Source organism: Coniophora puteana (assembly GCF_000271625.1).
Source record: "Coniophora puteana RWD-64-598 SS2 unplaced genomic scaffold CONPUscaffold_17, whole genome shotgun sequence".
NCBI classification, from domain to species: domain Eukaryota; kingdom Fungi; phylum Basidiomycota; class Agaricomycetes; order Boletales; family Coniophoraceae; genus Coniophora; species Coniophora puteana.
Genome location: NW_006913069.1, coordinates 464,707 through 478,917, shown reverse-complemented (window position 1 = coordinate 478,917; position 14,211 = coordinate 464,707). Strand labels below are relative to the sequence as shown.

The window sequence follows — 14,211 nt, the reverse complement described above, 5'->3', positions numbered from 1 at the left end:
AGGACTGAGATTGCTGGATGAATACATGTTTTGCCGACATCTCTCCGTTGCCCTCAGCGTCATCGTCACCGGACATTGGAATCCCATCATCGAGCCCACGCGACAACTAATTGAGCAGAGGTCACTGGATTCGCCACTTTTACAGATACTCCATCCTTATCAAGATCAACCACCGTCCCTTTTGTTACGCTATCTTTTCACCTTCGTCATCTCTTCGTACACTATCACATTCTTCATCTTGGCTACCTCCCATATGGTCGCTACTATGGCATAATCTGCACAGCACACGAGCCTTTAGCTTTGGACATCATGCCACGGAAACGAGCTGACGGAGTTGACCCCTCGCCATTATCGTGGCTACGGTTCGATACACTTTCCTACTCGTCGCGCTGATCACGACCATAAGTATTACAGTAAGGTCGCCCCTTCTCGTACGCCATCATGTTGCATGAGATTTTTCACGAAGAAGCCGTAAATCTAGGTGAGCCCACCCGTTGATGCTCTTGTAGTGTGGCTCGACGTCTGCTTATCCCACTGTATCATTTTCCAGAAGAAACGGCGGCACTGAGACCGCCTATATCGGTCAAACGACGTCCGATTACGACATGGAAAGCAAAGACATCGCAAGATATCAATGAACAAAGACGTGTTCAAGGTGAGGTAAACAAGAGCTAGCGAACGAGTGACGTTGGTCCGAGTGTTAAATGAATGACTAAAACAGTTGGGGTATCAGGCTATATGCAGCTGACAATCCTCTCAGGCCTCCTCTTCGTACGTGACCGTCACTTCCTTGGTCACGAGGATTTGCGGGTACTCTGGTACTCTGACGGCCGCCGAGTTGATACTCGTGTTTTGTATTCTACTGCGGAATGAGACACGGATATCAGCTCGACGTCTAGTCACTCACTCTACTCTCTCATTCTGGGGACACACTCTCCAGAGGCGCCACAGCAGGAGGACTGACCCCCGTTCGATCTAGATGGCGCGAGCTGAGTGCACTGACAAAACCACAGGCGAACGAATTCACTCACCGGCGAAGGCTCGACGTCTGGATCGCACCGGAGTGACGCTTTCCAGTTGAAAATACTCGACATGGTGGTAGAGGGAGGGAGGGATGGGATGAGCGCGTTGAGCGGCCGGCGCGAACTTACATGTGTTTGTTGACTGAATTGCCTTCCTGTTCGGTGTGCAAGCCTGTCGACGCCAGCTTCTCGACCTTCGCTCGGCTAACTAAACTCCTTGATTCGTTCACCTCTTCCGCGCCTGCTATTCGGTTCCCATTAAGCAGGCCTCACACTCTGTCGTCCCTTGGGCAGACTGACCACTAACATACACTGTAATAGACACAGCTTAGCTCTGATATACCTCTGCCTTGGTTTTATTTCGTAAAGTGGGACTGACTCCAATCGACCATGATTGGCGCGCATGATCTGTCCTTTGATGGAAGTTGAAGAACTCTTACTAGTCGGGTCTAAAGCTCTCTTAAGGGCCCCTGACAGGGGCAATTCAGGGCACCCCTTGTTGTGGGTGCGTGTGTAAATGCGGCATGACCGTGGTCATTGCAGCTCCGGATCATGGCCGAGTACATAATATTGTTTTGATTAAATAGACAACGCGACGGTTGGAACGAAGTGTAACAATCAACGACAGCTTGAAATGCGTTTCGCTGTAATTCTCACCACACAAGGCAAAGTCATCGCTAGACATTGTTACCAGGCGGTTCAATATCATGCACTACGTCCTGTTCTCGGTGATTGCAGGTGAAATAGTATCATAGAAAGACATCCATGACTTCCCAAGGAATCAACTCGTAAAAACGAGATCTAATGACCATTCTACTGGACTACTGTAGCTCCCATTGCGTCCGCGTATCCCTGCACTTCCTGTGCATGTATAGTAATAGTCTCTACCTTAGCACCAGCTTGCTTGCGCCTTTTGAGGATACTGGTGACTAGCTCCGGGTCCATCTCCTGAATATGTGGTGTGGCGAAATGCAGCCGTGTAAGATGTGGAAGCAGGAGTGTCGTACTGGCTTTCTGCGAGGACCCGTGGCCATCAGGTGCGAGGACGTGGAAGACGCTAAGCAGATGTTTCTTGGCAATACCCGTCCCGAGAATAAGATTATGAACCCGAGCGGTGTTACGAAACAGACCGTCCCAGAATGAGCGCTCTGCCGGAAGATATCCGCCTTCCACTTCAAGCGTATGGATATCCGAGAAGGGGATATTACCATGTACGTTTTGCGTGATGACTTGGATGTTGTCTTCGTCAAGGGGCCAGCAAAACGTCGCGAAGAAGTGGTCTTCGTCGGATGGCATGTAGCGATACCATGGCACCTTGGCGTTAGGGTTCTGTTCATAGACGTGGAAGTCAATCCCCATGGTGTGCACGATTAGCTGAAGGCATTTCGAAGGGGCTGGAGAAGCGTCGGGAGAAATGAAGAATTGACTGGGAAGAAGGGGGATGGGGCTCGGAAGGACCATTCGAGGATTATTGATATCTACATTCCACACGTTAATGGGGACGGCTGGCGATATGTTGACATGTTTGAAAAAGGACACTAGGGTAAAGAAGTCGAATTCTGAGAGAATGGCAAACTTCAGACGTGGAAGTTTGACGGCGTTCGAGAGAGTGTCCCATGACCTATCCCAAAGGCCGCTGGACTCCAAGAAGTTGCAGAGTTCGAGCCTTTCGAGGGTGTTTCCGCAGGAGTGGAGTACGATCGATAGTTCGCGGACATCTGGCTTTAGCGCGCCAAAGTCGCTAAATGGCGAGCTGAACAAACTAAGACGAGTAAGGCCAGAGAAAATCGGCGAGTCCCAGCGGAGTACGCATCCGTGGAGCACCAACTCCCGAAGCGAAGGAGTCTCCTCGTCGAACAGTTCGTCGTCAATAGCAACAATGGGAGCTTCCCAATCATTGATAAGCGCGAGCTCTTCGAGGAATGGCGCAGGGGTATCAAATGAAGGGCGCGCGAGCTCTATGTCGTCTCCCTGGATAACGAGGGTGCGCATCCTTGATGTCTGGTCTAGCACCTGCCTCACGACCTCCACCAGTTGACCACTCACAGATTCCCCGAGGTTGACTTCCACGTCCAGCAAAGTCGACTTGGATCGCTCAAGAATAGCGCGGACTTTGTCGGGGTCCGTGGTTTTATTTGAGCGAACTTTAAACCAGAGGTGAGGAAAAGAGAGGGCGACTTGACGCCATTGTTGGCAGACATGGGTCAGAGTCAACATGCGGTCGTCTGCGTCTGCAAAATCCTTGGTGCACAGCGACATGATTTAAGCGAGCACTTCAGGAGGCATGGTGCATATTTTGCTGTCCGTGTCGCTGCCTAGGGCCCGTTGTTCGCGGGCGGACTCATTTTCTAGTTTCCCGGTGTCGAAAAGAGACTGCGAGAGGGTTGGCCGCGTAAGGGTTTGCTGACTACGGGCTAGGCGCGAGAAAAGGTTAGATGTTATGTGAAGGGGCTGCACAGAATGCTTGACGCCTACCTCCACCCTCTGTCTGAGTTCGACCGCTACTGCCCTTGGTCATAGAGCGCATCGTACGATGCATGGACGAGTTACTTTGAGAAGCAGGTCCAGGCTGCTTCTTCCGGCCCTTGTTCGCACGAGGAGGCATCTAAAAGTTCCAACGAGATACTTCACCCTGGGTCAGCCAGACGTCATCTCAAGAGATATTGGAGCTTGCGTACCTTGGACGTGAACACGACGCGTCACCTGGATGAAGTCAAGAAGAAAAACGCGATCCGGTGTTTGCGCGCCCGGTTCCCATGACGCGTCGACATCAAGGGACGGTTGAGTTAGGGGCTAAGCCTGATACTTCGACACGTTACAATCCCGCCATTCAAAAGTTTCGGTGTGAACACCGCCAGAAATTCGAATAAGCCGATACAAGGGAAAAATAATGTCAAGCTAGTCAATCTGCAAAAGGAGTCTCGTAGTCCTACTGCCCCCTGCTGTACAAATCGACGACCATCGTAGCTCCAATAGACACCGCGTACGCCTTCAACCTTGGTTTGCTGGATTTTTGAACGGTCACGATCTCCACATTTGCCCCTGCGTGCGCACGGGCATTGAGAACGTCAACCACGTGCTGACTTTCCACGTTCGCGACGCGTCTAGTCGAGATATGCAGATGAGCTAGACGGGGCAAAAGGATTACACCACCGGCCTCCGAAGACTCTTCAGCCTGGGGAGTAAGGGCGTCCAAGACGCTCACCAGATGGCCTTCGCGAAGTGCGGAGCCAAGGAATAGGTGGTGTACGTTCGTGGCATTGAGAAATAGTCCTTCCCAAAACGAGCGTTCGGTGGGTACGTAATCGCCATCCAATCTTAAGGTGTGGACGTCCGACAGAGGAAGGCTTTTGTGGAGGTTACGGCTATACGCGCTGAGCCCTGCATCCTCGTCTACGGGCCAGCGAAATGAAGCGCTGAGAGGTAGGCGTCTCTCCCGCTCCGGTTCATAGCGGTACCATGGCGCCTTGCCTACATGAACGTCCTTGTTGCAGAGCGTCAGCCCGAAGAGCCCTTTCTTCCCTTTGATGAACAACAGTCTAAGATAGCATGAAGGGCCCGCGTAAGGATCAGATGGGGAGAAAAGCCGTTCGGGGAGCATCGAGCCAGCAGCTGGAATGTCGAGTTCCGGATTGTGTTCGTCCACGTGAGACACGCTAATGTGGGCAGTGGGTGGGAGATCGAGACAAGACAGGTAATGCGAGAAGTCGGAGAAATACAACTCGTCCAAGTGCAGATAATCGAGGCGGGGAAGCTTCACTGCCTCACGGTACGTTGTCCACAAGGGAGAGGAAGCGGTGGCGTGGGCCAAGCAGCCGGTGAGCTTGAGGACCTCCAGAGTTGGCGCGCAGCAGTTAAGGGTGTCCAGAAACTCCGAAGTACTGATCTGAAAGTCATCAAAGAGGTGCTCGATCTCGAGTCGTGTGAGCCCGGAGAAGATCATCGAGCCCCAGATGAGAGTGCATCCGTATAGGGAGAGTTTTCGTAAGGCTGGCGTCTCCCGACCGAAAAGTTCACAATCAATTCGCCTCGTCCATATAGCGTCGTGATCCTCAGGCTGGTAGACAAGCTTGAGATCCTGAAGATAGGGAGCGGGATCCGCCAACAGGCCCTCGAAGAGATCTATCTCGGCAACTCGGAGCTCAAGACAACGCAGCCTCGATGTTTGCCTGATCGCGCGTACTATAGCTTTGATCAAGGAGGCGTCCATTGCCAGAAGTGAGGAGAAATTAACGTTGATATTCAAGAGCGCTGATTTGGACCGTTCTAGAAAGACCATCTTCCTATCTGGGTTCGAGCTCTTATCTACGCCAAAGTAGGACCAAAGATGAGGGTAGGAGAGGGCAACAGACCGCCAGTACCAGCAGACGTGAGTGAGAAGGATCAACTGAGAATCTTGGGAGCCGAAGTCCAGGAACATGCATGTTAACATGATACGGGCGAGCAACTCGGACGGCAGGTCGCATATCCTGGAGCGCGTGGTGTCCTTCGTTCCAGACGCGTCTTCGTGTAGGATGGTGAGGACCTCCAACCCTTCGTCTTCAATTTCCACGGCAGGATGCTGCACTTTCTTTTGATTCAGTGTGGTCATCGGAATTGTTGATTGTTGACCGAAGGAGGGCGACGTGTTGGAGTGCGACGAGAGAGTAAACCAACAGCGGGCATGTGTGGCAGTGCACAGAACGGCATCAGCAAATGATGGCGCCGTTTAAATTTTTCGCGGACGCCACTGTCGGCCCTTGGTCCAGTTCCGACACTTCGAGAATGACATTCAGACAACTCGAAGGGTAATAATGAGGATTGGTCAGAGAGGGTCATGGTGGAACGGACGGGGATGAAGACAGAGAGAAGCCCAACAAACGAAAACCTCAAAAATACCAGTGTACATATTCGCGAATGGGTACTACTGTAAGTAAGCACTAGTAAAGCATCCTGATAACTATGCACCAGCAGCCTGGCATGAATATACCCCATTCGTCGCCCTCGACCTGCCATATCGCATGGAAAATTACGCGTAGGCTTGCGCTTCTGACTTCTCAGACATCCGAGTCGTTACCTTCAATTTTACACCGGGTCGCGACCGCACCTTGAGGATATCATTCATCGTTAACGATCTTCTGATCCACATGCCTGATATTCTTTGCTCTATATGGGATATGATGAAGACAAGGAAGAGGAAGACAGACAAAATCATGCTTGCACAAGACTCCTTGGACGGGTTCACCTGTTCTCGGAATTTATTCTCACACAAACAATCCAGGGGTCTTGCAGAGTCTGGAGTTTAGCAGACATCAGATTAGCTGGAATAACTATCTACTAACATATGTATGTGGAGAATTCGTTCGCTACGTATACACAGAAACGAATGTATCGTGCAGCGGTCGTGAATCAGAATATCTGGGTCCAACATTTACGGGTAGACTATTCCGGTATATGCGACCTTAGTATCGTTTGTACCCGCGTCCACCGAATATATATATCGTCTCTTGGAGGATGTAAAACGCGCACGACCTGTCGTGCGACCGTTATCTTGCACAGTTTGGGAGCCATAGCTGATAACTGTTGCGCGACGAACGCCGGATCGTCCATAGGAGATCTTCCGACGCCCAGCGCTGACAGATTCATGTGCGGCTCTATACTTGTCACCGTGCCGTGATGATCCCGATTGCGTACCACTGTAGCGTCGACTGACAGAGCCAGTTGTCGTAAACTACGACAATTGCGTATTACGCTGGCGAGGCCTGTTAGTGTCACGTTGGGGCTGTCAGGGTACTTGGCGATGAGGTCAAAGTGGCACAGGTGCGGAAGCGCCGAGGACAGGTCCTGCATGAGGACGTCATCGAGCTCGAGAACAAGGAATGGGGTGATAACCAGCTCAGTGAGCTCGCCAAAGCAAAAGAGGCGGCGAAGTGCATCGCCTTTAACTGTGTCGCCAAGAGAAGACGGAGAGGACTGTGTTATATGCAAAGTACGCATGGCATTCTTGCGAGAGTTTAAGTCTGGAGTAGATTTACCAAGGGTTGAATCGAGGGTCTCTAGAAAGCGAGCGAAGTTGTGTCCCTCGCACTCGTTGAAGCAGACCTCGAGCTGCTCGACGGCGCTCAAATCCGAGTCGTATGCATAACGCAACAGGTATCCGTATTCCTCAGGAGGAGCACCTTGAAGGTCTAGGTGCCGAAGGCGGGGAAAATGCCCAAGATTTGGTCGGCTCTCGAGTCGCAAAGTGGGGGGAACGACAATTCTGAGGGAAGTCAACGATTGGAGACTGGATATGGCCGTGAGCAGCTCCGGTGTGATCTCTTCCTCGAACGTCAACGTTTCCAGCTGTCTCAGCTGCGCTAACGACTCCGGATCCACCACCGCATCCCCCGGATCCTCTTCGTCCTCAAGCCAGTACGAATCGTTGCGAATGACTTTGAGGTGCTTAATACCTTGGCTGAGATGAACGTGGTCTACGACGCCGCGAAGAAAACGCGCGTGCAAGTCACAGTTGTCGAGCACCAGCGTACGAAGGTTCGGTCCGAGGAATAATAGTACGCAGGGAGGATAACAGCCATCCGCATAGATCGTCAGAGTTGTGAGATTTGGAAACAGGGGATCATCGACGCGATACCGATCCTCGAACAGGCTTCCAATAGGCGCCTGACAAATAGCCCCGCCGATCCGGAGGAATCGGACGCGTGCGGCGTATCGCTGCAGCACCTGCCAGTCGGCCGGCTGTAGCTGGCGCGTAAATGACTGTGCATTATTTCGTTCAGCGCTCGGTGTTATCAAGAGTGGATAGGAAGGATATGCAATTCGTACCAAATTAGCTTGCTCATTTGTATCACCCTCCTCAACACGCCAAAGATCCTGGGGGAGGCACATCAACAACTTTGACATGCAATCAAGGTCGCTGTAAAGCACATTCAGCGCCGGCTCTTGAAACGTCTTGCAAGTTTGAGCGAGATTTGCAAGCGCGGCATCGTTGGATGAACAGCAGATAGCGAGTATGAGCTCAGAGACAGAGAGACAGTGGTGCATATTTGCAGCTTAGGATGAGAGTGGGTGGACATCCACTGCGGGGAGGGTTTTTCCACCGGAGCATACCACCACCCACAGCTCATGGCATCTAACGGCAAGTAGGCTAAACGGAGCGCGTTTGTCACCTTTTCAACGCACGTTCGTCCATTCGAAGCTAGCACGAAGTACCATTTGGCCGTCTATAAGGAGAACATTTGCGCACTCGTGGCTGCCATTTGACGATTCAGGGGCTATTCTTCCTGTCCAGGCTGCGGTGTTGCTGCGATCCTCCCAATTTCTTCCGCACACCAGGCAGAAGGCGGAGCCGGAAACTGCAGTTGCGTGCCATGGTCAGGCGGGCCCGTGAGCCAAGCATGCAAAGGCTGAAAATATATAGCCATCTGGCCACCTCATGCGCCTCTCATGCCTAGTACCAAATCAGAATACGTTTCAAAATCTCACCCTCTGTTTTACCATCCCAATAAAGTACAAGAAACCCCCTCTATTATAAACCCGAGCCTCAGTGCTCAGGCCTGGGCTGACCCGTCTATCGTATGCGGGGAGACCTTTTCCTCCTGACAATGTCCAACACCACTGTACGAAGAAAATCAACGTGCCTTCGAAATATCTAATCAATGATGCTAAGCTCGCGCGTCCGCGTCTTGGCAAACTCGTCTTTGTATGTGTTCCAGATTCTGCATAAAATATGCATGATTAGTACAATTGACGATCACCCAACGCAAGTAAGAAGGGTAAAGAAGATGTGTTGCGCAGTGACAGAGAAAGGGAACTCAGGATTAGGAATAAAAGCACACTGATATGGGAGAAGACGACGATCTTCTGACGTAACATGAAATTGATGAACGCACCGCATGAGCTCCTCAATATACAACGACTGTATGCGCATCACCTCCTCCGTCGTCGGCTTCTCGGTGCGCTCGACGTGGATTGGACGACCAACTGTTGTAACGCGAGAACGTGTCAACCCTCTCGACTTCGGATCCCGACAACGGGCTACTACTCACTGACTGAAACGATCCGCCTACGGTACGGTAATAATCCGAGGTTATCTACACGCATTCACAACGATGAGCAGAGAGGACGAGGGTGAGGCGATAAGGCAAAGACGAACAGTTTAGCAGCCCACGTCCGTGAAAGAGCGGAAACGTAAAGCCGAACACGCTCTGGAACTTTTTCTGCACCGTATACACGGTCGTCCCTCGTTCGTTAGGCATCTGCTGGTAGATCTGTATGTGCGCAGGGGATTATCAGTTCAGCATAGGTTAGCCCAGACCCGAGCAGAAGCAAACGACAACGCACATCATTTTCACCGAAGGAGAACACAGGGACCAGGTCGGCGCTGTCGAGGAGGATATGTTTTCAATTCAACCCAGTCAAAAACGTAAACGTACCCATGCTGTATAGCAATCTTGATGAACCCAAGCCGCTTCCTCAACGTCAAATCCGCGGTCCCCGGCCGAGCACTCAAACTCTCTGCCGCGCCACCCACAACAATGGTAATCGCCTCCCCGGCGCTGGCCGGCAGCCGGTCGCCGTCGGGGCCGAACTTGGGGGCGCCGCGCCAGCCCTTGCCTGAAAGGATGTTGGAGCACGAGCGCTTCGAAACGGAGGAGACGCCGAGCGCCATGATGATTTCTCGGTACAATGGGATCTTGAAGTTGCTGGTGAGCGTGAGGACGTGGGGGCGGATCCCGGGAAAGGCACGCGAGAAGCCAGTCCCTACAGTGTGATGCATCGAGGCAGATGGAGTGAGTACAATTGAATGGGATTGGGAAGTGATTGGATCGACCAGGAACAGGGTGTGGAGAGATGGCTCAAAGGGGGATGTAGAACTGACCTTCGGTCGCAAAGGTGGCCATTGCGCCCCTTGAATGAATCAAGCATCAGTCTCGAACATCGAACGCGTGTATTGCATTTGGGCGAAGGCCACTTACATGCCGATAATACCTGTGTTCATCGCGAGATAAGCACGATAAGCCAGCGTTGAGGTCATATCCTCGTCAGAGACAAAGCACTCACCGTGCGGATGGTACCCAAAAACGTACGGCCTATCTGCAGGGAGGTCGCATTCCTACACGTAAAAGCAAAGTGGCCAAGAAATAAGCTTTACGCCCAGGGGCAACGTGAAGTTGTTATACCTTAAGTAGCCTTCGGATGTCCAGAACATGACGTTATATTTAGTACAGACACCGAAGACATACAGATCAGAGGGGACGTACGATGCAGGGTAATAGTCCGCAAAGTATTGCCAAATTTTAAGAGAGCGAAACCACGGGCTGAGGCGGGTGCCATACGCGGGGCTCGTGTCGATGTAGTGTACCCAGATCCAATAGGTTGCGATGAACGGCCACAGCGCCGGGACCGAGCTGGGTGTATGCGCACCACCCTAACGTCAACGCATGAAGACGAGTCGAGACGGTGGTGGGACGCACCAGAGGTAAAGGAAGAGACCAAACATGATGGGGATCATGCAAGACCAGGCCGCAACTACCAACATCTGCATCCGCCTCTGGCGCGGGATCTTGGACGGCACGAAGCTGCACAGAACAACGTCTCGCTTGTCAGTATATGCACACGCACACTTCCGTCACGCGCCCGCTGATGATGAACACTACTCAACTCGATGTTGACATGGGGGAGATGCACAGGTCTGGCGGTGGTGAGCTTGGAGAGGCGATCGCGGAGCGAGGACGAGGAGAGGTTGCGCGAGGCGGTGGTGAACGCCGTGCGGGTCTCCATGGCTTGTGTTGAGTTCCCGTATCGCGCACTCCGTTACAGAGAAAGGGCGCGAGTGCGTCAGTCGACGGCGGTGGGGTGGAGGAGAGACGGAGAAGGTGTAAAATACAAAAGAGAGGGATGGACTGAAGAATGGAATGTATGCGCGAGTTGCGCAATTCAGAGGGGGGTTGCACACACACTTGAAGGTGAAACTCGCGCCTGGTCCGGTTGACGTCGAAAGTTACCGGTCCTTGACCTTAACCCTAGCGTCGGTCGCACCAACGGCTTCCTGGCGGAGCAGGGCGAGTGCGTACCACACTTCTCTCTTTTGGTCCATTGTGTTCTTATACTGGCTGCTATCCAGCACCGCGGACGCCGTCCTCGCCGCCGTGCAGCAGGGCATGTCGCAGTACAGTGCCACCGCCGTGACGCTCGTGGGCCACTCGCTCGGCGCCGCCCTGTCGCTTCTCGACTCTGTCTACCTCCCGCTGCACCTCCCCTCCGGCACGACGTTCAAGACGGTCAACTACGGTCTGCCTCGCGTTGGCAACCAGGCGTTCGCGGACTACGTCGACGCGAATCTCAAGCTCACGCACATCAACAACGAGGAGGACCCGATACCAACCGTTCCTGGCATGTTCCTCGGGTTCGTGCACCCTGCGGGCGAGGTGCACATCCAGGACTCGGGATCCTGGGACACTTGCCCTGGTGAGCCTTGATTTCTGCATCGCGCTATTGTCTGATGGAATCTGACGTAAATGTGTTTGTATCATAGGTCAGGATAATAACAGCACGCTGTGCATTGTTGGCGACGTGCCCAACGTCTTCGACGGCGATCTCGACAACCACGACGGCCCTTACAACGGCGTCACCATGGGATGCAAGTCCTAAATCCGTTTTTGTTCTTGACACCGCCGCCTTCGTTTGCCGCCTGTTGGTTCGTTCTGGTGTACATCAGGGCTCTCGCTGATACCCTATTTACATATGTTATTATTGTCGGTATGGGGACGGCTCTCTCCTTTATAGGCCGTTCTTTCTACGTGGTCATGTAGCACTTGGGCTTTTAATGGGGATTCTATCGATACCTCGGGATTCGAGATACAAGGCTGAACAGCCTCTTGAGAAGTCGCTACGATTCAACTGCGTGTGATTAGTCAATCGGATGTAAAGATACCACATTCATGTGGGAAGGTAGTGCACTAGTTGCAGACATGCCCTTATCGCCTCATTAAAAAGGCAACATCACTTCAGAACACGATCACCAGTGACAAGGATTCCCAAGCGAATCAACTTGTGCATTTTTCGAGCCCGGCATCGATTCCCATTGATAATCCTTGGTTTGTCAACGGTCTTGTCGGGGAGATTGACCGATGCACCTGAATCGAGTCGTCAATCCCAGGGAAGAGCGTCGCGTTGCCGTTCAGGTTCGTGAGCGTAAACTCTCCGTCCGTAAGGAGCGACTCGAACTCGGACGGATCCGTGCCTTGGTGCGCGACGATGATTTCGTTCATGCTCGGGTCGAACCCGACGTACCAGAACTGCACAGAGTCGCCGTCGCCGCCCGACGCGATCGGCTTGAAGCCTGAGTTGCTGTCACAGTTCGCTATGGGACCGCACGACGAGCCCGGTCAGCCTCTTTGCCTCTTTGATACGATGAGATGAGATGCAAGGAGAGAATACTCACTGCCGCAGCTCCAGTTGATCGTCTCGTTTGCTGGGCAGTACCCGGCGGATGCATACCACGTATAGGGCGTGAAGCCGTTGATATCAGACTGGCCGAGCGTGGTGATGCTCTGGCGGCGGATGGGGGTCGGAGTCGCTGCGGCAAGGCCGGCGAGCGCAAGCGTGAGTAGCACAGAGGACATGGCAGTGAAGCGTTAAGCGTGTATGAGTGAGTGTGGATCAGGACCAGCTGAAGCGTAACTGTGTGGACTCTAGTGCCAGTGCACGAAGGCGGACAGACCGACCGGGGACGAGGGGATCACCGAGGGAGAGGTGGTGAAGCCCTCATGAAGCCTGCCAGCAGGCTTATATTCTCGGTCGAATGATGGGATGATTGTAACTGCCAACGCATACGGAGTGAACAGAATGGGAATTCGCCAGTGCTAGCGGGAAAACTAGAGACGTGATCCGAGAAGATGTGCCACCGTGTGATGAATCAGACCCACAGGATGATTCTGGCGCCCGATGTCATCCAAAGCTTATGGCGACGCAGGGAACGCGCGCTAGCGCCATGTGGGTTCTTATTGATACGAGGATGATAGAAAGACCTTTGGACGGTTAGATAGCATCCTTCCATATGGTTTGCCTCGCGCTTTATTGAGCAGCCAGCGCTGGGGAGAAGACAGAGGGGCTCTGGATCCAACATGGTCAACTGAAGTAGATAATCTGAAGAGTTCACCTGTTTGCACCTGCACCTCCTTGAGCACACCATTTTCTAGCAGACCAAGCTTCTCTGAATCGTCAACAGCGCTGGCAACGCCAACCGGGGCTCCACAATGCACAGCGTCAAGCCGTGGGAACCGTAGCGCTAAGCGTATGTCGGAAAAAGCTGAGAGGGGTTAATAATGAACTTGCTTAATTAGGTATTGTTTATGCCATTCCCATGGCGCTGCCCCGAATATAAACCCCGCGTTGTGATTTCCATCGGCTCGGCTCGCTTAGAATGAGGCACGGAGCGATTGCTATCGATTTTAATGGCCTCGAGCTCTATAATTATAACACGGGAGAGATCATCATTCACGTGACGGTGATGATCATGCATTTCCATCGCCCTATCCGCGCTATGTACACGCTTCGCAGAATCGCATTCTCATAGCGTTCCGTTCCTCCTTCTCCTCTCACCCTCTACCCTCTCGTCTCCCCTCGATTCCCCGCCGTTGACATGGCCCCCGATCGCCGCAACAAAGGCAAAGGCAAGGTAATACAGGTGAAGCAAGAACAAGACGAACCTCTCAGCTCGGCCTCGGGTGTTGTCCTCCCACCACTTCTATGCAATACATGCGGCAGATCGTTCAACACACCGGGAGCCCGCGGTACGCACGAGAAATCGTGCATCAAGAAGAATGCCGGCACCATGCAAGCTGCCTTATATGCCCAGCGTCTCGATACGGGCTTGAAAAAAGGTGCGTCTCATTCGTGATACACTAACTCCGCCAACCATTAAGGTGCCGCATCGGTTTAGCTCGCAACAGAGCCCTCGTGGACTACCAGTTTGTAGATCTACCCCAGTTCTCTAGCCATGCACCCAGTCTCTATTCCTCCAGTTGAGTTCTTTCTCTCGCGTTCGCAGTGCTGATCTAAAGTAATCTTTGATTAGATACCGAGCCTGGTCCCTCCGGCCTTCAGCATATCCACGCCCCTACGGACGAGATCCCAGGCGTTTCAGGATTAGGCCCCGTCGCCGACGATGTGTATCAGCCACCTGAGTTCATGTCTGCCACTGATG

General features: G+C 52.8%; 7 protein-coding genes across 7 annotated transcripts; 1 reads left to right on the top strand and 6 right to left on the bottom strand.

Moving 5' to 3' along the window:
- Nucleotides 1-552: 552 nt before the first annotated feature.
- On the bottom strand, nucleotides 553-1,094 carry CONPUDRAFT_169600 (uncharacterized protein; the record flags this gene model as incomplete). The annotated part of the gene is made up of 3 exons (XM_007776431.1): nucleotides 553-859; nucleotides 908-975; nucleotides 1,032-1,094. The coding sequence occupies 3 exons, from the start codon at nucleotides 1,092-1,094 to the stop codon at nucleotides 757-759; spliced, it is 234 nt and encodes a 77-aa protein (XP_007774621.1). The 3' UTR covers nucleotides 553-756.
- Nucleotides 1,095-1,835: 741 nt separating this feature from the next.
- On the bottom strand, nucleotides 1,836-3,281 carry CONPUDRAFT_169599 (uncharacterized protein; the record flags this gene model as incomplete). The annotated part of the gene is made up of 1 exon (XM_007776430.1): nucleotides 1,836-3,281. One exon carries the CDS (start codon nucleotides 3,279-3,281, stop codon nucleotides 1,836-1,838), a length of 1,446 nt encoding a protein of 481 aa, XP_007774620.1.
- A 670-nt stretch (nucleotides 3,282-3,951) lies between these two features.
- Nucleotides 3,952-5,613, bottom strand: CONPUDRAFT_159332 (uncharacterized protein; the record flags this gene model as incomplete). Its single annotated transcript, XM_007776429.1, has 1 exon — nucleotides 3,952-5,613. The coding sequence occupies one exon, from the start codon at nucleotides 5,611-5,613 to the stop codon at nucleotides 3,952-3,954; it is 1,662 nt and encodes a 553-aa protein (XP_007774619.1).
- Nucleotides 5,614-6,293: 680 nt separating this feature from the next.
- CONPUDRAFT_147332 (uncharacterized protein) lies at nucleotides 6,294-8,124 on the bottom strand. Its single transcript, XM_007776428.1, has 2 exons — nucleotides 7,827-8,124; nucleotides 6,294-7,760 (listed from the first exon to the last, which is right to left on the bottom strand). Exons 1-2 carry the CDS (start codon nucleotides 8,043-8,045, stop codon nucleotides 6,444-6,446), a joined length of 1,536 nt encoding a protein of 511 aa, XP_007774618.1. The 5' UTR covers nucleotides 8,046-8,124; the 3' UTR covers nucleotides 6,294-6,443.
- Nucleotides 8,125-8,652: 528 nt separating this feature from the next.
- Nucleotides 8,653-10,542, bottom strand: CONPUDRAFT_66121 (diacylglycerol-acyltransferase; the record flags this gene model as incomplete). The annotated part of the gene is made up of 10 exons (XM_007776278.1): nucleotides 8,653-8,719; nucleotides 8,894-8,984; nucleotides 9,050-9,094; nucleotides 9,157-9,271; nucleotides 9,345-9,384; nucleotides 9,437-9,764; nucleotides 9,883-9,911; nucleotides 10,061-10,116; nucleotides 10,243-10,411; nucleotides 10,478-10,542. 10 exons carry the CDS (start codon nucleotides 10,540-10,542, stop codon nucleotides 8,653-8,655), a joined length of 1,005 nt encoding a protein of 334 aa, XP_007774468.1.
- A 500-nt stretch (nucleotides 10,543-11,042) lies between these two features.
- Nucleotides 11,043-11,912, top strand: CONPUDRAFT_112475 (alpha beta-hydrolase). The gene is made up of 3 exons (XM_007776427.1): nucleotides 11,043-11,069; nucleotides 11,128-11,471; nucleotides 11,539-11,912. The coding sequence occupies exons 2-3, from the start codon at nucleotides 11,165-11,167 to the stop codon at nucleotides 11,652-11,654; spliced, it is 423 nt and encodes a 140-aa protein (XP_007774617.1). The 5' UTR covers nucleotides 11,043-11,069; nucleotides 11,128-11,164; the 3' UTR covers nucleotides 11,655-11,912.
- Nucleotides 11,913-12,049: 137 nt separating this feature from the next.
- CONPUDRAFT_132138 (uncharacterized protein) lies at nucleotides 12,050-13,299 on the bottom strand (the record flags this gene model as incomplete). The annotated part of the gene is made up of 3 exons (XM_007776426.1): nucleotides 12,932-13,299; nucleotides 12,448-12,880; nucleotides 12,050-12,366 (listed from the first exon to the last, which is right to left on the bottom strand). The coding sequence occupies exons 2-3, from the start codon at nucleotides 12,626-12,628 to the stop codon at nucleotides 12,050-12,052; spliced, it is 498 nt and encodes a 165-aa protein (XP_007774616.1). The 5' UTR covers nucleotides 12,629-12,880; nucleotides 12,932-13,299.
- Nucleotides 13,300-14,211: the final 912 nt, after the last annotated feature.

Coding starts and splice junctions, on each gene's coding strand:
- CONPUDRAFT_147332 (XM_007776428.1), bottom strand. CDS start 8,045: ATGCACCACTGTCTCTCTGTCTCTGAGCTCATACTCGCTATCTGCTGT. Junction 7,761..7,826: donor CAAATGAGCAAGCTAATTTG/GTACGAATTGCA, acceptor AATAATGCACAG/TCATTTACGCGCCAGCTACA.
- CONPUDRAFT_112475 (XM_007776427.1), top strand. CDS start 11,165: ATGTCGCAGTACAGTGCCACCGCCGTGACGCTCGTGGGCCACTCGCTC. Junction 11,472..11,538: donor ATCCTGGGACACTTGCCCTG/GTGAGCCTTGAT, acceptor TTTGTATCATAG/GTCAGGATAATAACAGCACG.